A 22,234-nucleotide genomic window follows, 5' to 3' on the forward strand; every position below is an offset into this window, starting at 1 on the left:
ACGTAGGTCTGTTCCATAAAGCCGCTGAGAAAAATGAATTAGTGAATAATGAATCATTGCAGAGGGAAAATATAGTTAGGGCCCTTCGAGGCTCTGGTCATATTTTATTAATCAATGAATACATAAGCTTGTTTTATGTGTGTTTCTGTACATAGACACCTTACTTAATACGTGCTGTTGATTCATTGACATTGTGCTCATGGCTGACAGCAATATAATTCATGCCTAAACAAAGCTTATCTAACACACATTTTCTCTGAAAGGCACATCACAACCTTTCTTGCAGTATGTCTGCACTATGCTTGGGGTCCAGTGTAAACAGATAACTCATCAACAAAAAGCACAAAAATGCGAAAAGGGTGGCACTAAATATACTGTTAAAAGGACCCTTGTCTGTAGTCGAAAAGCTGAAATGAGAAGACAGGGCATCGCCTTGTTCCACCTCAGCCGGGAATGTGCACGAGGGCGGCTCAGCTGTTTTCTGAATGACAAAAGCGCCCTGAATGTTCATTTGGAGGTTACAAATGAATTTTAGCCAGTAGCAAATTTACTAATACAGAGTCCATGAATAACGAGGAATGACTGTTTTATTATTATTTCAATGTGAGAGTTGTGGAAGCTAGAGCTCAGAGCAGTTAAATTATTCACTCAGGCCACACAGCTGGGAAGAAGCAGAGAGAGGATGCAAGTTCAGATCCAACTGATTTAGAGACGATACCCATCAACCCCTCTTTTGCAGGCGATTTGTTAAAATGTATCATTCATAAGACTGTTCATATAGGTAACATAACACATTAGAAAAAATACTCTTCAGCAACTTTTTGTAGTTTAGATTTATGGAGCTATGAACATCATTCCATCTTTTCAACTAAGATTTACATGCATGCAATTTGGAGTAAGACAGACCTGGGCTTGAATCCCAATTATATCACTTCCCTAGCTCTCACTGCTGTGTGAATCTAGTAGACAAGTGAATTAGCTTTTCTGAGCCCCAGTTTCTCATAACATTTGGACTTTTAAAATAAGATACACAAAAATTATTATCACAATGCCTAATATAAATATATCAATAAAATGTTATCTGTGCTAATTAACCACATATAATAGGTATTATAATTTTTAAAATAAGCCTCAAATCCTTTCTAGAATGAGCTGAAATTATCAACAAGATATATTTGTAAATACGATCCATACTTTGAAGCATCTTGCAGTTTAATTGGTTAAAATAAAAGCCATACTCAAACAATTAGATGATAATGAAACACAGTAAGTATTTTTTCATATGTAATAAAGTCATGAATCATCATTAAGACCCATCATTATGGGCCCAATTCATCCAAGTTGTTGAAAGACACAAACATTTCCTGAAAGAATTTCTCAGTCAGTAGTTTAGTACCAAGAAATCCTAGACCAAATAAGACCAATGTAAGAATTTATATCTCTCCCTTGAAATAACATCCTTGACCACAGCATATCTGTAAGATTTGGGCAGCTTCTCCAAATAACCAAGGACTTGGCAAGACGCTCCTTGCAAAAATCAAATCAGCTAATTGTAGATGCCATTAGTTATTAGCTGCAGGCCCTGCAGTTTTTTGAAGTAATAAAGTCATTTTAGGATTTAAACTCAATTTAGGGTTTAAATGTTCGTAAAATTTCCTTATTCTTGATGTTATTTTTCACAAAACGCATGATGGCTTTTTAGCATATTATAAAATCTGTCTTTCAAACCAGATAATGCAAATCCAAAGGTAAATACAGGCCAATTCCTAGACAGGTTAACGTCATTTTGAGTGACCCTCCAATGGAAAAATAGAGATGTCAACACAAGCATATGTCTCACCATAAAAATAGACAAAAATCCTAAATTGGCATGTATAGTTAATTGAATCTTAAGTGTTAACAGAATACATTTTACTCTTTTAAGTTATATGGAAAAGGTGTAAGTAAATATATCCAAAACTGGGAAAGCCAGAGATTAGCTAAGTTAACTCAGACTTGGTGAGTTGGTGGAAAATCCATTCAAGTGCTGTTAGCTTTCCAAGCTCCTCATATTTTCCTTAAATTAAGTATTATTTCTGAAAAACAACTGACCCAAAGTCATTAAGGTCTTCATTTCTTGGAAAAGAATCCTCTGTCACTCTACTTGTCATCAGACTGCCAAAAGTGCACTTGCAGTACTTGCAAAAATCTTCACAAAATATTAGCAAATCAAGGCAATCAATGTATAAAAAGAATTATGCACCAAAACCAAGTGAGGTTTATTCCCAAGATACAAGTCCAGCTCAATATTTGAAAATCAATGTAACCCAGGCAGGCCACGGTGGCTCAGCGGCAAGAATGTTCGCCTGCCATGCCAGAGGACCCGGGTTTGGTTCCCGGTGCCTGCCCATGTAAAAAAAAAAAAAAAAAAAAAAAAAAAATCGATGTAACCCACCATATCAATAAACTAAAGAAGAAAAATCATATATTCAGATCATTTGACATAAAAAATTAATTTGACAAAATCCAACACAATTCATGATAAAAACTCTCAGCAAACTGGGAACAGAGGATACTTTCTCAACTTGATAAACAACATCTGCAAGAAACATTATTTCAATGGTGAAAGCCTGAATGCTTTATCTCTAAGATCAGGAACAAGGCAAGGACATCCACTCTTCAACTGGAAGTCTTAGCCGGAGTAAATAGGCAGGAAAAAGAAATGAAAGGCATATAGATTGAAAGAAAGAGCTAAAACTGTCCAAGTTTGTATATGATATGATTATTTACATAGAAAATCCTAAGGAATCTATTTTTAACACTCCTAGAACCAGTATGTGGGTTCAGCAAGTTTGCAGGCTATAAGATCAGTGTACAAAAATCAGGCACATTTCTATATACTAAGAATAAATACATGAAAACTAAAATTAAAAACAATGCTGAAAAGTACAAAATGATAAGGAAAGAAATATAAAGGATAATTAAATGAAGAGTCATACCATGTTCATGGATGGGAAGATTTAACTTAGTAAAGATGTCAATTCTCCCCAAATTAATCTATACATTTAATGCCAATTCTTATAAAAATTCCAACAAGATTTTGTGGACATAGATACACATTCTAAAATATATGTTAAAAAAGCAAAGGAACTAGAATCGTTAAGACAATTTTGAAAACAAATAAAGAGGGAGGAATCATTTTACCAAGGTCAAGACTTACTGTTATTACAGTAATCCGAAAAACTTAGTACTGGTAGAGAGATGGATACATAGGTCAATGGCTAAGGTTAGAGACCCCACAAATAGATTCACGTAAGTTTGTACGATTGATTTGTGACAAAGCTGCAGTAGAAATTCAATGGAGGAAGGACAGACTTTTCAATCAATAGTGCTGGAGCACTTGGACATTCATGGGCAAATAATTAAACACAATCTAAGCCTCACAACTTATAGAAAAATTAACTGAATACGGATCATGAACTTATTTGCAAACTGTAAAACTTTAAAAAAAATACAAACAAGAAAATGTTCAGAAGTTAGGGCTGGGCAGAGTTTTTACACATGTCACCAAAAGCATGATACATAAAAGAAAAATTTGATTAATTGAACCTTGTCAGAATAAAAAAGTTCACTCTGAGAACAAACTATATACTGGGAGAAAAATGTTTGCAAACCATATATCTGACAATGGACTAATATCTAGAATACATAATGAACTCTCAAAACTTAAGAATAAAAACAATACAACAATCCAATTATAAAATGGGCAAAAGTCATAAGCAGATATTTTCACAGAGGACCATATTATATGGCAAATAAACACATAACAAGATGTTCAACATCATTAGCCTTCAGGATAATGGAGATATCAATGCACCCTTTTCAGTATGGCTAAAAGGAAAAACAGTAATAACACAAAATGCTGGTAAGGATGTGGAGAAACTTGATCAAGGATATATCGCATGGGATTGTAAAATGGTAAAGCCACTTTAAAAATAGTTTGGCAGTTTCTTTTTAAAGTACACATATAACTCCTTATGACCCAACCATTCAACTCTTGGACAATTATCCCAGAGAAAGGAAAACTTACATTCACACAAAGACCTATCTATGAATGGTCTTAGAAGCTTTATTCATAATAGTCCCAAACGGAAACAATCCAAATGTCCTTCAATGACAAATGATTAAACAAACTGTGGTACATCTATACCATGGAATACTACTCAGCAATAAAAAGGAATGCACTACTAACACATGCAACAAACTAGATGAATCTTGAAAGGAATGATACTTTGTTAAAAAGATAAATTTCAAAAGGTTGCATACTGTATGATTTTGATTTTACATTATTCTTGAAACAACAAATTACGGAGATGGGGAATATGAGTCACTGCCAGGAGTTATGGATGAGGAGGTGCTCTAAAGGGATAGATAGAGTGAGAGAGCTTTGTGAAAATGGGACAATTTTGTATTTTGATTGCCATAGTGGTTACACAAATTTGCACATGTGATAAGATCTCTTGGAACTATCCCTACAAAAACACGTACGTGAGTGCATGCAAAACTGGTGGAATCTGAATGAAGTCTGTGGATTGAACCTATGTCAATTTCCTGGTTGTGGTACTGAGCTGTACTTACCCAAGGTGGCACTTTTGGGGGAAGCTGGGTGAGGGGTACTCGGGACCTTCTTATATACAGGTTTGTTTATTAATTTATTTATTGCAAATCTCTGTAGATCCATAATTATTTCAAAATAAAAAAGGTTAAAATATTTTCCTCACCAAACTTAAAGCTTATACAGGTATTTTAAAATCAGGATGGTGGTTAGAAGTGTCATTGTTACCTTTTCCCCATGACCCATACAACTACACATTACACGTTGCAGGGAGAGCTTTCTCTTTTTTCAGAGGTGATCACTGCATGACAGATGAGAAATCTTCTTTGGCTCATTTTAAAGGGGAAAAAAAGGGACCTGCCTGCCTAGAACAGTGTCAGCATTCACTCAGAGGCCTCAGAGCCATATGCCAGCAAGGAGTGCCAAATGCTTTTAGGATGCCCTGTACACTTTCCCTGCAGACAGGAGGAGGTAATTTATTTAGGGGGTTGTAGAAACAATGCTAATTAAAAGTGTTTCTTTTTTCTTTAACTATCAATGCTAAGTAGAGTTATATATTTTTATATATATAAAGGGAGGGCACCTGTAACAACAAGGAAGTGTTAAGAAAGACAGCAGTAGCTTCATTCCAAAGATTTTCCATTTTGACAGGAGTAGAACTAAAAGAGCCTGAAGATTTTTGGTGTGCTTAATCACTGGAAGGGTCTAAAGCTGAGAGATAAACACTAAGTTCCAAACAAGCTATTTTTACCATAGATTATGCTGATAAATTATCATGATGTCAGAACATCTTTCACTTAATCACTTTTTTGCAAACAAAATGTTAAAGCAGGATTGTGTAACAGTGGGATAAACAGGAGAAATGTGTAAATAACCAGACTTGCTGTCCAAGAGAAAAACCTAACTTCTCAATGAAAGAAAGGGTCCCCTTTCTTACCTCAATAACATATAACACTACGTTCTTGTAGAAGCAATACAATATGCACTTGGTCACTCGAAAATAATCCCAAGTTCCATGAACCAAGAGAAGTTTCTCCAAGTCACTAAACTAAAAGACAGAAACAACAGTCAATTCAAGTTCAAGCTAACCGACCATTTAGTGACCAAAAAACACAATGTCATTTTTTCCAATATTTCAAACTCCAGCATTTCCCTCTGGATAGAATACAATACAGAAGGTAAGTAGAATAAAACCAATTCTGCAGAGAACCTGGCACAGCGGTTCTCTAAGGGAATTTTGAAAAGCCACATAAAATTAACTTCTCTTATTGTTCCCCGCCAAAGAAAGCATTGAAAAATCAAATGCTGCTTGATTTTTCACTTGCCATGTGTAAGGATTTGATTTCAACCTGACACACATTTAGGACTTTATGTATGAGAAGGGGTCTGAATTATTTAATCAAAAGACATCATATTTGAAACAAGAAATTCAGACGCAACCACTGGTTTTTCTCTATGATTCATGGCCATTTGTGCCTCCTAATACAAGATGCCCTTTGTTTGTTTATTGTAATTATTGGGGTTTTTTCTCCCCTTGCTAGAATGTAAAGTTCCATGAGGGCAGAACCAATTACCCTTTTTTTCACTGATGCGTCCTGAACATGCTTAACGTGTGACAGGCATGCAATAAACAGTTTTTGAATGACTGAATTTTCAGAAGACTTATTCCAGAAAAATAAGGCAATACCTAGTAATTTAGTGATTCCTAAATTTAATTACTGATATTGAAGTTGGTACATATGAGAAGAATAAACCTTTCGGTAAAAGATCACCTAAGAGTTTGGAACATGAGGGAGGGTGAGGAGATGGGGGAGGGGGTGGCGGATCATAAAATGGATAGTTAAATAACAAAAAAAAGTGAGTTAAAAAAGGAAGCGTGCATTTGACCTAGAACCTAATATTACACTTCAGTCACAGTAGACAACGTTTCTATTGCCTTAATTTTTAGTTTTGAAATTTTTTATTAAATTTATTAAATAAAATCAAAGTTCTGTTTCTTGGGATGATTAGAATACTTAGAAGTTTAGAGTTAAGGAAGAAGCAAATAAATTATTCTCTCCAGAGGATAAAAAGATCTGGGTTATGGGCAGAATGTAATACGGAGAGGCTATGATCCGGGAAAGGGATAAGTTACACATTGCCAAGGGGCACTGAAGTACGAGATCACTGTCTGTCTTGACCCACAGCTGCAGCATAGGTGTGGGATGGGACGGGGGAAGGCAGATGGGGCATCGGTGAAAAAATGTCCACGAGAGTACGGGAAATAAGGCTCAATCTAGGGAAAAGCACCACATGGCATACACCATGGCAGAATGTCCTCTCTCTATCTCCAGTGAAAAGATGCTCTTGGATAAAACTAAAATGGGGAAAAATATGGGATGTGTTTCAAACTGTTATCATTAACCTGAAATGGACAGCATTTTAATAGAAGCCGAGCATGAATTAAATCAACCTCCTGCTTCAGAGACTGGCTTGGTGCGGCAATTTAGGGGTGGTGTGGAAGGAAGGAAAGAAAGCCTGACATCATCATACCCTACCTGCCTAGTCATGAATTCAGCTGTGCTAAGAGAGCCAAGAGCAAAGGTCAAAAGAGGGACTGGGTTCCAGGGGTTAGAGAGCATTGAGGGGGACAAATGCTGGTCCAGAGTATGGGGCCTCCTTGTTTCTCTCAAACTTTACCTCTGAAGAGAACAATCTAACAAAATTCTAAATCCCTTTAGGATTTATTTGGTTTAAAGAAAGAAGGTGGGAATCTCCTTCCCCACACACAGGGCAAACAAATATTCCCCTAGGAACGCGGGAAACCAAATGCCTGCGAACCCTATAAAGCTCTGGTGTCAATAGTTCAAGAATGATAGGACATAAGTGCTAAGGTCATGGTAGGTAGCTATACCACTGGCATCTCGCAGTTAAACAGGGAAATGAAACCATGAGTTCGGTGTGTCTCTTGCCTTGTTCACGTGCTCGTGTTTTCATCCTGCTCTACTGACAGTTGCTCAAGGCAGATCTCCTAACAGACAGGAGCCCCGGTTTTCCCATGTGGGAGCATCTCAGAACTGCTCTGATCGAGGGCAGTGAGCTTCTCACCCATGCTGAGGGGCCCTAGGAACGAACGTGGTTACCTTCTAGATCCAGGCATTCGCCTCCTGTGGGCAGATGACTGCGTTCTGGCCCATAGAAAGGACAGTGCTGGGGAGCGGGCGGAGGTGTGTGTGTGTGTGTGTGTGTGTGTGTGTGTGTGTGTGTGTGTGTGTGTGTGTGTGTTTGTGTGTGTATGTGAGACCTACTCAGAGCCTTAGGGCTTCACAAGAATTGCATGTGGCTCCTGAATTCAGCAAGAAAAAAAGTGTATTATTAATTTGTCAGGTGCAATAAATAAAATAAAAATACATTAAGAGCCAATTATTAAATGATTGATTAAAATATCATACTCCTTAAAAAATGTTTTAAAAATGATAAAATGCAGAGACGGTAGGGTGAGCATTCTGGCTGTGTGGCCCGTCCCCTTGCCTCCTGCCAGTTCTGGCTCCTGGTGTTGATGCTTGAGCTCTTCAGTGTCCTCTCCACCCTGTCCCCGGAATTGTGAGCTTGTCTCTTGCCATTCACGCATTAAGAAACAGCTATATTAAGGGGGGATTTCTGTTCATGAGACTGGCTATTTTGCCTAGGGAAGATATGATATGAGAAATATTTGGGAATATTCTGTGTGTTAGGAGATACTGCTTAATATAAATAAATAAAAGACAAGCCTGCTTGCTTCCAACTCCAGGGTTGTTACGGCTGAAAGATGGCCATCGCTGCCCACCCTTCAGCCCACGGCAGCCTCCCAGGCAGCCACCACAGGTCATGGATGTAACATATGGGGTCTGTCTATCACTGGGCCATACATTCTCCCTTTAAATCCCTGACAGGAGGCAGAACCTCCATAATAAAAGAAAGGAGGGAGGGAGGAAAGGATAAATAAATAAATAAATGGGAGATCATATGTCTTTAAGAATTCTTCATCGAGAGACACCATAAAGCAAAGTACACATCCAAGATGTGGAGAGATTGGGAAGTTAGAGATTGTTATTAGCAGGGCTGCAGATTCTTGGTGGCAGTAGATTGACCAACTCCATAGCTTGTCAAAGGAAACCTTTACTGCTCCAAAGAGCGGTAATTAAAGGATCCCCCAGGTGTGCTGGTGCTCGTAGTCTCATGGAGTAAGCAGCTTCAAAGAGGTGGCATCGACCTCACGGGCCGGCTGATGGCCTTCAGCAAAGTCTCGGTGCCCAGCTGGTTACCCACGCCCCTGACCTGTGCGATGGCGTAGTCTGAGTTGTTGGTGGCCTGCATGCCCTCGTTCCCGCTGATGCCCACGCCCACGTGGGCAGTCTGGATCATCCCCACGTCGTTGGCTCCGTCCCCAACGGCCAGGGTGATGGCTTTTACCCGCTCCTTAACACTGTCCACTATTTCGGCCTTCTGGATGGGAGACAACCTGAGAAGGAAGACAGAGGAGTCAACAGCAATCTACATGGCGCTGCATTCAGATGGCACCTACTGGTAAGTTTCCCAATTCTTTAATATATATTTTAATATATGTTATATGTATATTAAATACAATATATCAAATATTATATAATATATATTTTGCTTTTTGCATATACAAAAATGCCCCTCCTCTAAAATAACAAAACCAAAAAACACAGTAGCTTCTTCAACTTCTCAAAAGAAATGTCAGTTGCCCAGTTTACATGGAATTGCACCCTTCCATTTGTCATTTTCCCCACCACTCCTTGTTGGCTAACATTAATTTATTTTATCTGCCTGGGTGAGAGGAAGAAGTAAAGGTCTACTGTTTCTGAAACTATATAAAAGGATTTGGCCAGTGTTGAAATCCAATTACAGTCAAGCAAACCTGAATAATGCAAGGAGATAACAAAATCATGTTTTGCTGGGGTAACAGCCAAGAGCTAAGCAGCTTAATGCAAGGGTGTATTTTTGCAGGCTATGTGGATCAGCGAAGATTAGAAAACATTGTTGGTACTCTTTCACAGACCAACTACAAAAGCAAATTTAATATTCCTAAAATATTTCAGGCAGGCAGATACTTTCCTTCCATAATTGTATACATGCTTCTCTGAAAAGAAAGTCTCCCATCCTCCCAAATCATTGCTATACACAACAGAGCTTAAAGGAAAATGGAGTGCCATGCAATGAAAATATGAACTGTTTAACCAGAACACTAACAAAAAATATGGCAAACAATAAAAATACAACACAGTTCACTCTCTACTGGTTTTCGTCATCCATCCTCAGAATCAGCCAATCCTGTGCAGTCTTCAACTGGGGTTCATGCTTCCTCTTTGACGTGTTAATTCTAAAGGGCATTAGGTTCTGACACAGACCATTATTATAAAAAATAAAAACTATATCCATTGTTTTAAAATGGGAGAGATATCTTTCTTGCTTCCTCTACTGCACCCAAATCTTTGCCAGATAGCTAGAGAACGGAAAGCAGAGTAATTTTTGAAGCCACAAAACCAATTTTTATTTTCACTAAAGGAAGAGAATTCTGTAGTTTTTTGTTTTTTTTTTTTTTACTTTTTTCATGTATTACTAAAACTATATTTTTTAATTGTAGGAAAAGCTTGTCTCTGAGTAGTTTTGAAACTTTAATGGCTAGGGAAAATCACACATGAACCAATACAATGCTTATCATTATACTGGTATCAATCCCTGATTCCCTGATTGTATATGAGGTCATTCTTATAAAAAAAAACACAATCAGTAACAAAATAGACTAGACTTAGGTGGTAAAAACAAAAGGGATGTGGGAGAAGGACGTGTCAAGAATAGCACTAGTCCATCAAGCAACACAATCATTCAATGCACAGGTACAAATATATCAGATTCCATCTTTTCCAAAAATCCTATATTCACTAAGCTATTAGGAGAGTTAGCCCTTGTCATGTGGGCAAATGCCTGGAACCTAGAAGTGAGCATATGCATGAGGCAGGGTTAAGAGTGGTACCCCTTGAAAACTACTACATCTTCCTGAGAATTACAAGAGAGGAAACCAGTTCAAGGTCCATTGAATAGCGTCCTTCTATCAGTAGGACTGACGCACAAGCTTGCGTCTGTTGTGCCATGCCGGGTTCCTGAGAGCTTCTCAGAGGAAAGACAGAGGTGGGTAGGCTGAACCTCTGACTTGACAAGGTCATTCTTGGGGTTTCCTGTTCTTGTACCTCAGAGCCTTTAGCTGTGAGTTGAACACCGGACAAACACGCTCTGTTTAGCATTCAGTGACTTGCTTAAAAAAAATAGATTACATATAAAATAATCATTCTGTTGGCCAAAAATGAGAGTCCTGTGGTGTTCTAGTCACAAAAACTGAAGTGGGGGAAAAACCTACTTGCACTGCGAAAATAAGTCAATATGTTATGTTTTAAAGGCACAAAAGTAATGAGAAAATATAGTTCTAAAATACAATAGGGAATTCAAAAACGGACATTAAACAGCTAACGACTACTCTATTTAACTAATTAGACATTAATACCTTTCAATAAAATAATATTTCATGTCAGATACAACTGGAAGCAAACTTCTTAATTTTAATTTTTGGCAAGAAACCAAATTCCAAATTTAATAACTATTTGGAGAAGGCAAAGAACAGGTCATAACCTATAAAACAAGTACTCCAGGCACCTTTGATTTAAGTGTTTGTAGTATCCCTATCATCTATTTTCATGGATGTAGAATACATGAAGATAACTAAACCTTAAACGATGCTATGGTTTTTCCATGTGTCCATGCCCTCCATTTCCTTTTGAATACCATATGTTATAGGAATAAGAAATAAAGTGTATTCTACTTGAAGTTTGTAAAATAAGTTCAATATACTTTATGGCACAGATGTTTTCTTGGGTATATAAAAAAAACTTTCTTGCTAGATTTGTATCTTGAATACGCTGGACAAGCTATTTAAAAGTAACCTTGTGTTCATTCTTTTCATTTATTCAACAAATATTTATGTACCTACTAGGTGCTAGGCATAACTGTTGATATTGGAGATGGAGCAGAGAGTAAAACTTTCCTACTCTCATGAGATTTACATTCCAGTGGCTAGGAGAGAGATGATAAAGCAAATAAAAAAGCAAAATATAAACTATGGCATACGGTGATAAGAACTCTGGGAAAAATCAATCTAGATTATATTTTATTAAAATCAATCATATTTTTCTATGTTAACTATGTAGGCCCAGAGTGTCATTTACTAAGCATTTATAACACTCTACGCTATCCTTCCAATTATCCAAATTTTTTGATATGCAGTAAACAAAGTCAAAATTTTAACAAAAGCATTCTACATCCGTTAACAGCAGTATAGGGAGGCTAGACAATTTCCTTCTTCAGGAAACAAGTATAAAGCTGGACAAAATTATTCAAAACAAATGTTTCAGGGAGCTAGAAAATACCTTGAGTCACCATTCACTGGCACTGAATCACAGAGGTACAGCAAGTTTCCGAGCATTTTCCCCGGAGGTTCCTATTCACTCTACCTGGAGGTGGGGCAAAAATTTGCAGATCTATTTATTGGCTGAAGAGAGTGGGTGGGATTTGGAGCAGGTAGTAAAAACCCACAGCTTTACTAACTGGAGGTGGCAGCCGCAGGGCAAAGAGAGCAGAAGGCTGGTCAGAAACTTGACGGAGAATTTTGAAGCCAGAGAATCAGAGAAGGGATGAGATCATTAACTTTCCACCCATTCCTAGCTGACCGCTAAATTATCCATGATGAAAATTGCAAACCTGGGGAGATTTGAGACTTGCTATGCCTTTGAAAGCATTCCCCAAACCACACACAGCACCTGCAGCAGAGAGTGGAAACCTGAAAGCTTCAATTGTCTGGGCATAAACATGCCGAAATAAACTTTGCAAAACAGGAGACCTCCCAAAAAAGAAAGGCTTTAAAAAATATTGTGTAAAGGCACTAAACAGCTGCAAACTAACAGGAAAACTTATTTCACAGTCTAAATCTACAGACCACTAAAATATAGAACCGATGAAATTCAAGAATCAGCAGAATCCAGACATATTATAACAGTTTTTTTCCCACAATGTCCACTTTAAACCAAAAAAACAAAACAAAACAATATTTTAATAAATTATCCGTTCTTAGTAAAACAAAGCAGTCAATATAAATTGATTGTGAATAGGCCATTAGGTAGAGCTTAGCAGACAAAAACTTCAAAGCAGCTTTATAAATAATCACACAACTCAAAGAAAATATTTTCAAAGAATCAAAGGAAAATATGCTAATATGAGTCAATAAATAGGAAATAACAGAAGAATGGCAACCATTAAAAATCAAAATTCTAGCAGTAAAATGAAAATTTTACTGCATGAACTCTATATCAAATATGAGATGGCAGAATAATTTGTGCATTTGAGGGAAAATCAGTAGAAATTATGCAATTCAGTGAAGAGTGGGGTAGGGGAGGGGAACAACTGAAGAAAACTAAGCAGTGCCACAGGCGTGCATTCAAGCATGCACATAATCGGTTCCCAAAAGTATAGGACAAAGAAAATAGCAGAAAATATTGAAGAAATAATGGGCAAAAAACTTGCCAATTTTGGTAAAAACACACAAACTTAGGGATTCAAGTCCAACAAATCTAAAGTAGAATAGACACAGTGAGAAACACACTCAGAGTCAAGATATGCAAATTGCTGAAAGTCAATGACAGAGAAACTCTTGAAAGCAGCAAAAGAGAAATGAATAACATACTGGGAAACAATACTATGACAATTGACTTGTCATCAGAAGCAGAAACGACAAAGCCTGAAGACAAAATAACGATAAATTTAAAGCCCTGAGAGAGAGGGAAAAAACCATCAACCAAGAGTTTGTTTTCTAACAATGCTATTCTTCAAAAACAAAGGAGATGTGGTGATACAATGGTAGCTCGATGGCAGAATTCTCACCTGCCACGCCAGAGACCTGGGTTCAATTCCCAGAGCCTGCCCATACCAAAAAACAAAAACAACAACAAAAAAAGGAGATATAAAGACTTCCAGATTTAAAAAAAGAAAGAAAGAAATGAACTGTGAATAGCAGAATTGTCCTGCTAGAGGAAGTTCTTGAGGCTGAAAGGAATTCTCACCAGATGGTAACTTCAAATCCACAGATAGGAAAGAAGAGCTGCAGAAAACATTAATGTGGGTAAATATAAAAGATTGTGTGTGTTGCTGTGTGTGTACTCTCTTTTCTTTTAATTTTTAAAAAATATTTATGACTTTAAGCAAAATTGATGGTACTGTGTTGATGGGTTGATAAAGTATAGAGATGTAAAATATGATAATAATAATAGCACAAAGAAGGAGAAAAGAAAATAGGATTATACTGGTGCATAATTGCTATATCTTACCACTAGTAAATCAGTGTTAACCTGAAGGAGATTATGGTATGCTAGATGTGCACATTTCCTAAAGCAGCCACTAAAACTAACCATGACAAAAGAGATAAAGCAATAGAGATAAAAAGTCAATAAGGAATTAACTAAAAATACTTGCTTAACATAAAGGAAGGCAGTTGAGCAGAAACAGGAACAAAAAAAAAAGAGATGAAAAAAATAGAAACAAATGGCACGCCTAAACTCAAGGATAGCAATAATTACTATTTAATGTAATTAGGCATATGGTGATAAAAACTTTGGGAAAAATAAATCTAGAGATTCGTAGATTGCATTTTATTAAAATCAATCATGTTTTTCTATTTTAATAATAATGTAATAATTATAATAATGCAAAAATTACAGTAAATGTAAAGGCGAAGATCGTACAACTGGATGAAAAAGAAAAATCCAATGATATATACAAGGAACACACTTTAAATTTAAAGACACAAATAAGTTAAAAGCAAAAGGACGGGAAAAGATACATCATGCAAACAGAGAGTGGCTCAATTAATACAAGGAAAAAAAAATTTGAGGCAAGGAATATTGCTAGAGACAAGAGGAACATGCCATAATGGTAAAAGGGACAATAGAGTGTAACATCTAAAAATATATGTGTGCCTAACAAGAAAGCCAGAAATATAGGAAGCAAAAATAAGAAGTGAAGGAAGAAATATACAGTCAAGAAAATAGTTGAAGACTGCAATGCCTTCTCTCTGCTCGTCTAAAGGCAGCCTGTTCTGTGAATCTCTTTCCTTTCAATTGCCAGTTAGCACTCCCACATCCTCTTATCCATGTGGACATAGATATGCTGACAACTCGTTCAGTGTTACCAGCATAAAAATAGTCCCTTTAAAAAACTTTTAAAACAAACAAACAAACAAAAAACCTCCCAATATTATCCTCACTTGAGTGGGACTTCTGTTCATGTTTGGCCCATCCCTGCCTAACAGCAAGTTTCTACTTTCAGGGTCAGCAAGACACGACTACCCATTTCCTGAGATTTCTGGGAGAGAGAATATGCAAGCCTTTAATAAAGGTGGTCGAATGTGAGGCTTGAGTTTGTTGCAGCCAAGTTGTTAACAAAAGACGATCCAGCCTGGGGACAAAGCCAGCATCCAGAGGAAACCTGATGGTACCGTTTGAGTGGTCTACCAAGCCATGTCTGAAGCCATGGTTAGGACAATCCAACAAAAGTTCACTGAAAGCCAACTGCTGGGAAACACTTAGTGGCCACATTAGCGTCTGGGTTTCCTTACTCTCTCTGCTTCTGCAGCATATCCTCACACTGCCTCCTCAGTTCCCATTAACAGAGCAGAGAAAAAATGAGCATTCCTAAAAATAATGTTATGATGCAAAATGAAATAAGTTAGTTAAAAGAAGCAAGTCATTTTAGTGGATTGGCCACTGGCGAATTTTCTTGCTTCGCTTATAGACATTTGAAGTATGTGAGCTAATAAGTTCTCTTTTTGCCTAAGCTCAGTTTGAATTCAACTTCCTGTCATTTTCAACACAAAAGAGTTGTCACGGATAGAAAACAAGGTCACAAATAGTCCTGGAGGCTATATTAAAGACACAAAGAATCGGAGTAGAATAAGGAACAGAAATTGCTGAATTTTTTTAATAGATACTGAATTACAGTGACACAGAGGGACATAAAGATGTGAGTGTAGAGTGGATTTCATTAATAATAATATTTAGAAGTCCAAGGTATTCATATATTTTAGTAATTGACCCTTTTTAATATTTTCATTGAAGAGCAATTCTATATATTATTTCATAATTTTTTGCAATTCCAGCCATCTTTGTTAGAGATGATTTGCTTTTTTTTCAAGTGAATTTTTCACTTGCAGTAGTAGTCACAACTTCATTAGGTTGTTGTTGCTGTTGTTAGGTTGTCCTCTAGGTATAAGTGGATTTTTTTTTCAGATTTGCCCCTCACTGTGAATAAACCAAGGACCTTTGTTCTTATTGTAGACTTCTTTCATCTTGTCATAAATTGATCAACAATTTACCATTGAAACATTATAAACTACTTTCTAGTAAATCTTCGCCCTGACAATTAGAATGAAATTCAAACCTGTTCATTTCAGTTTGATCACATAATTTCCCAATATGGAAAGCTGCCTCTGCTAAAACTTACGTCTATCTCTATTTTCTTTATAAAGCAATATTACAATAGCATGTAAAAAGCAAAGTGAATATAGTCTTACCTACAACATAAAACTGCTCTACATGAGAGAGCCAAATTTAGGAAGTTCCTCTTAGTTTCAAAAGCGAGAGCATACTTCAAAGTGTTCCCATCGACAATTAGGGCCAGATCATTTTCTTTCCCTAACAAGGTGCCAAGATCTTCACAGTTCTGATTAATTGCTTGCTGTGTTGCCTGAAACAGAGAGGAGGGGGAAAATACTTTATTTTTCTTATTTTTAATATATATGAAAAGGCTTGACTCAAGATGGTGGACTGAGGTATGTGCTTACCTCCTTGCCTTTCAAAATCTCACTGAGATGAGTTTTAAAGTATATGAGTAAGAATGAACTCAGGAAGTATAGAAGACTGATAATAGCAGGCCAAATATTTTAGAAAAGTTTTGGGAAATATTTAAAAGATGAAAATGGGAAAATGGAGTGCACATCTACCAAACTGGGTATCAAGTTTCTAATAGAAAAGTATATTTTAGAGATTCATAAGTCAATTTAGATAAGAGAGTCATCTCTCAGCTTATTTTTCTCACATTATCCTTCCTTTACTTCATTATAAAGGTAAACCATTGAAAGCTCCAAAATGTATATAGAAATGGGATATTTCTATGTGCTGTATCTCATGCAGTGGAAGAGTGAATAAATAGTTCAGTAGCATTTCATACATTCACAGTGTTGTGCCACAATCACCTCTATGTAGTTCCAAAATATTTTCATCACCCCAAAAGGAAACCCTATTAAGCCATTCTCATCTTCCTGCAGCCCCCAGAAACCACTAATATGTTTTCTATCTCTTTAGATTTGCCTATTCTGGTTATTTCCTATAATGGAATTATAAAGTATGACCTTTGTGTCTGGCATCTTTCACTTAGCATGTTTTCAAGGTTTATCCGTGATGTAGCATTTATCAGAATTTCATTCCTTTTTATAGATGTATAATATTTGATTATATGGATATATCACATTTTATTTATTCATTTATCTATTGATGAACATTCATTATTTCTATCTTTTGGCTACTGCAAATAATGCTGCTATGAATATTTGTTTGAATGCCTGTTTTCAATTCTTGGGGGGCATAAACATAGGAGTAAGTCTTCATGACCTTGGATTTGGGAATAGATTCTTAGATATGATTAGATATGACACCAAAAGCTTAAGCAATAAAAGAAAAAAGATAAATTGGACTTCATCAAAATTAAAAACTTTAGTGCATCAAAGAACACTACCAAGAATGTGAAAAGACAGTCTATGGAATGGGAAAATATAGTTGCAAATCATGTATTTGAAAAAAGGTCTAGTATGGAAAATATATAAAGAATAACAATAAAAATGGAAACAACCCAATTAAGAATGGGCCAAAGACTTGAACAGAGATTTCTCCAAAGATGATATAAAAATGGACAAGCACGTGAAAAGATGCTCAAAATCGTCAGCCACTAGGGTAATGCAAAGCAAAAGTACAATGAGATACCACTTCACAGCCACTAGGATGGCTATTATTTTTTAAAAAACGGAAAATAACCATACTGGTGAGGCTGTGGAGAAACTGGAACCCTTATGCCTTCCTGGTGGAAATGTAAAATGTTAGTTCAGCTGCTGTAGAAGACAATTTGGAAGGTCCTCAAAAAGTTAAGCAATCACATGTTTGAGTTGCATAGATTAAGTTTAAAGAAAATTCCTCATGAAATACAAATGGAATAAAAAAAAATTATCAGTTACTATTATCTGCCGAAAGACAAGTGGACTAATAAGTACTCCAAAAATATTTACTGATTATTGCATCTTTATTTTATTTCTATGATTGTCCAAGTAAATACTATAAAGGCACTAAATCATTTTTAAAAGGCTATCATTTAAACAATGTATTAACTATCATCTTTAGTTACTGATACTCAATGATCTATGTAGAAAGCAAAGAAAATTCTTTCAAGACCTCTGCTTTCCTCGTACATGTCAATAAATGTGATTTTTGCAAAATGTACCATGAGAGGAAATATTTAAAAGCACAATATATATCAAGCATCAAAAAAAAGGCATAATGAAATAATCTTTATACCTATTTTTCTCAAATGGCCCTTATTACTCATCACTCAAATGAAATAAATGTGTTTCCTAAAAAAGAAGTTAATTTAATAATCTTTGAATTATTAAGACCATTTTATAAACTTGAAGGTCTAATGATGGCCGAAATTCAATCACTTGAAATATGACCCCATATTGGGCAGGAAATATTCTGTAAAGAATTGTATTTTATATTGCACATTTCCATTCTACTTTTTCCACACAGTTAACTGAATATTCAATCTATGCTTTCAAATGACTGCAGTTGTTCTGCTCCTCAAAAGGTGATCTGACAAAAGAGAAGTTTTTCTCTACTTTACTAACTCTTCTTAGATTCATTTGGTTACTGAACCCAAAACTTGGTACAATTCTAATTAATATATTTTCCCCAATTTTACAATTGCTTAGAAATACTAATGCTGGTAACTAAAACTGTCAGTTTTAATGCCTATTTTTTCCCTCCCATTCCTAAATTTTGTTTCTCTTTGTAAGTGCCTCTGCTGCCCCTGTGTACAGGAGTTAAGATCATTCTTCTGATATGGGTCATTTGAGAATGTGACTTCCTGAGTGACTCACTGAAACCAATGATATAAAATCCACTTAAATGGGCTAACACTACATACAAGTAAAACTAGGGTAGAACTTTGGTTTCTTGAGGCACACAGATGGGAAAACTGCATTATGTGCTTCAGTTATATAAAGCAAGTATATCAACAGTTCAGTACTTCTTCAGGAACAGTAAGTTTTGAAAATGGCACAAGATATCAAGGTCGCTGGGCAAACCATGACATTTAAGTGAAATAGAGCTTTCCAAAAGTAGATTATACTGACAAGATAAACTTCTGGGAAATTCTCATTCATTCAGCTAATTCTAATTACTTGTGCAACTGAGAACATAACATTCACAAATTTAGTAAACGCAAATTTGAATATGTTTCAGTTACCCTTGGTGAATATAATTTGTAGAAATAAAATCTACAATTCAACATTCATCTAATGTTTAATACTAAGGGAGCTTTATAAAACATACAAGAAGATTCTGTTCTATGTAATACTTTTAACAGCCTTATTAATCTTAGATAGGCTACATATCACCCTCAAACTATATGCAGACTAAATTAAGAAGTAAAGAAAAATGAAAGATGCCCTACAACAATATGTTATGAAGTGTTAGGGCTTGGATTATTTATTCCTTAAGCATTGTGAATTTTTTTTCTTGTTAAAATCTTAAGAAGATATTATTATATTATTATTAATTATATTATCTTGTTAATATCTTAAGTTGAGTACTTTATCAAAATATAATAGATATTAAAATGCATAAATCTTAAAATTACAGCTCAATGAAATTTTAAATATATGTATATATATACATATATTTATATAATCACCATCCAGATCAGGATATAGAGCATTTTCAGGACTTAAGAAGGCTCTTTCATGCCCCTTTGCATTCCATCACCTGCCTCCAAAGGTAAACACTGTTCTAATTCTGTCTCTTTTGATTCATTTGCCTGTTTTTTGACATTCATATGAATGGAATCATTATATACTTTTATGTCTGGCTTCCTTCACTCAACATACATTTTAGAGATTTATTTATGCTCTTGCACATATCAATAGATAATTCTTTTAAATTTCTGTGGGATATCACACTGTGTAAATTTACCAGTTTGCCTTCTGTTCATAGACATTTCCATTTGCCTTAGTTAGTAAGCTGCTAGAATGCAATATACCAGAACTGGAACAGCCTTTAAAAAGGGGAAGTTAAGGAGTTGCAAATTTACAGTTCTAAGCCTATAAAAACGTCCAAACTAAGGCATCTAGGAAAAGGTACCTCTATTCAAGAAAAGCCAATGGGTCTGAAACAGCTCTGTCAGCTGGGAAGCCAAGTGGCTGGCATGGGCTGGTCCATGGCTCCTGGCCCCCATTGTGTTCAGCCTCTGTTCCTGTGGGGGTTCCTCATTTGGCTTCTCTGGGGCTGGTGTTCTTCTCTTGGCTTCCCTTGGCTCTCTCTGGGTTCTGGCTTGCTTAACATCTCATGGGGGGAAGATGGAAAGGTCTGCTGGTCTCCAAGCATCTCCAAACATCTGTGTCTGTGCTATCTGTGTGTTGGCTCTGAAGTTTATGTTGGGTCTCTCTCTGTTGGCTCTGTCATTTCTGATGCTCTCCAAAGTGTTTCCCCTTTTAAAAGATTCCAGTAAACTACCAAGACCCACCTGGAAGGGGTGGAGTCACATCTTCATCTAATCAAAAGGTCATACCCACAATTGGGTGTGACACATCTCCACGGAGATAAACTTATCAAAAGTTACTGCCTTACAGTATTGAATTAGGATTAAAATAAATGGCTGCTTCCACAAGATTGAGTCAGGATTAAAACATGGCTTTTCTACACTTCTCAGAAGAAGAAATAGAAATGGCCAAAAGGCACATGAAAAGATGCTCAACTTCCCTGGCTATTAGGGAAATGCAAATCAAAACCACAATGAGGTATCATCTCACACCCACCAGAATGGCCATTATCAATAAAACAGAAGACGACAAGTGTTGCAGAGGATGTGGAGAACGAGGCACACTTATCCACTGTTGGTGGGAATGTCAAATGGTACAATTACTATGGAAGGCAGTTTGGCAGTTCCTCAGGAAGCTAAGTATAGAACGGCTATATGACCCAGCAATACCATTACTAGGTATCTAATTGGAGTACATGAGGGCAGGACACAAACAGATATTTGCACACCAATGATTATAGCAGCATTATTTACAATTGCAAACAGATGGAAACAGCCAAAATGTCCATCAACAAACGAGTGGCTAAACAAACTTTGGTATATGCGTACGATGGAATATTATGCTGCTGTAAGACAGAATAAAGTTATGAAGTATGTAACAACATGGATGGACCTTAAGGACATTATGCTAACGAGATTAGCCAGAAACAAAAGGACAAATACTATATGGTCTCACTGATATGAACTGACATTAGTGAATGAACTTGGAGAATTTCAGTTCGTAACAGAGACCATCAGGAGATAGAAATAGGGTAGATACTGGGTGATTGGAGCTGAAGGGATATAGATTGTGCAACAGCACTGATTGTAAAATGTCAGAAATGGATAGCACAATACTACCTAACTGTAATACAATAATGTTGGAACACTGAATGAAGCTGAATGTGAGAATGATAGAGGGAGGAGGGCTGGGGGCACAAATGAAATCAGAAGGAAAGATCGATGATAAAGACTGAGATGGTATAACCTAGGAATGCCTAGAGTGTAGAATGATAGTGAGTAAATGTACAAATTTAAAAATGTTTTTGCGGACTTTCAGAGAAGATGGCGGCTTAGTAAGACGCGCGGGTCTTAGTTCCTTCTCCAGAACAGCAACTAAAGAAACAGAAACAATACGAAACAGCTCCCGGAGCCACGACAGAGACCAAAAAGACAGCGTACCCCATTCTGGAACGGGCAGGGAGAATCCGCTGCGGTGAGATACCCGAGGGGCGCGCGTTTTCCCGGCAGGGGCGGCTGGCGACTGGGGTCCCCTCCACGCACGTGGCTTCCCGGTCTGACTGGGAACGTTGGATAGCGGGGCCCTCCCACCACGCTTGGCGTCTCGGGCCAGCTGGGCAATTTGGACCAGTACTCCCCCAAGCCGCGGCGGCCGGCGACCCCCCCTCCACGCGCGGTTTCCCGGGCCGACTGCGAGATTCGGATTGGCAAGTTAAAGGAGCCACAGCATCTTTTACTGGTGGGACCCACAGACAGACAAGTGCCACGAGCGCCACCTACTGGGCAGGAAAAGAAAAACAGAGCCCAGAGATTTCACAGAAAAACCTTTCAACCAGCCGGGTCCCACACCCAGGGAAATCTGATCAAATGCCCAGACACCAGCAGAAAATAATGGATGACGCTCGGAAAATTGAAGATATG

The 22,234-nt window shown here is 36.9% G+C and overlaps 1 protein-coding gene across 11 annotated transcripts in view; it reads right to left on the bottom strand.

The window, feature by feature from the left end:
- LOC143681660 (phospholipid-transporting ATPase IB-like) overlaps window positions 1–22,234 on the bottom strand; it is a 232,010-nt gene that overhangs the window by 48,216 nt on the left and 161,560 nt on the right. For 10 of the 11 annotated variants that reach the window (XM_077158874.1, XM_077158873.1, XM_077158882.1 and 7 more), the window contains 3 exons: window positions 16,245–16,417; window positions 8,891–9,074; window positions 5,532–5,642 (listed from right to left, as the gene is read on the bottom strand). In XM_077158874.1, the coding sequence (XP_077014989.1) occupies window positions 5,532–5,642; window positions 8,891–9,074; window positions 16,245–16,417 (468 nt within the window). The remainder of the gene's footprint in view (window positions 1–5,531; window positions 5,643–8,890; window positions 9,075–16,244; window positions 16,418–22,234) is intronic. The other variant, XM_077158875.1, reaches the window with a different exon arrangement.

This window comes from Tamandua tetradactyla, chromosome 4 (genome assembly GCF_023851605.1).
Source record: "Tamandua tetradactyla isolate mTamTet1 chromosome 4, mTamTet1.pri, whole genome shotgun sequence".
Lineage (NCBI taxonomy): Eukaryota > Metazoa > Chordata > Mammalia > Pilosa > Myrmecophagidae > Tamandua > Tamandua tetradactyla.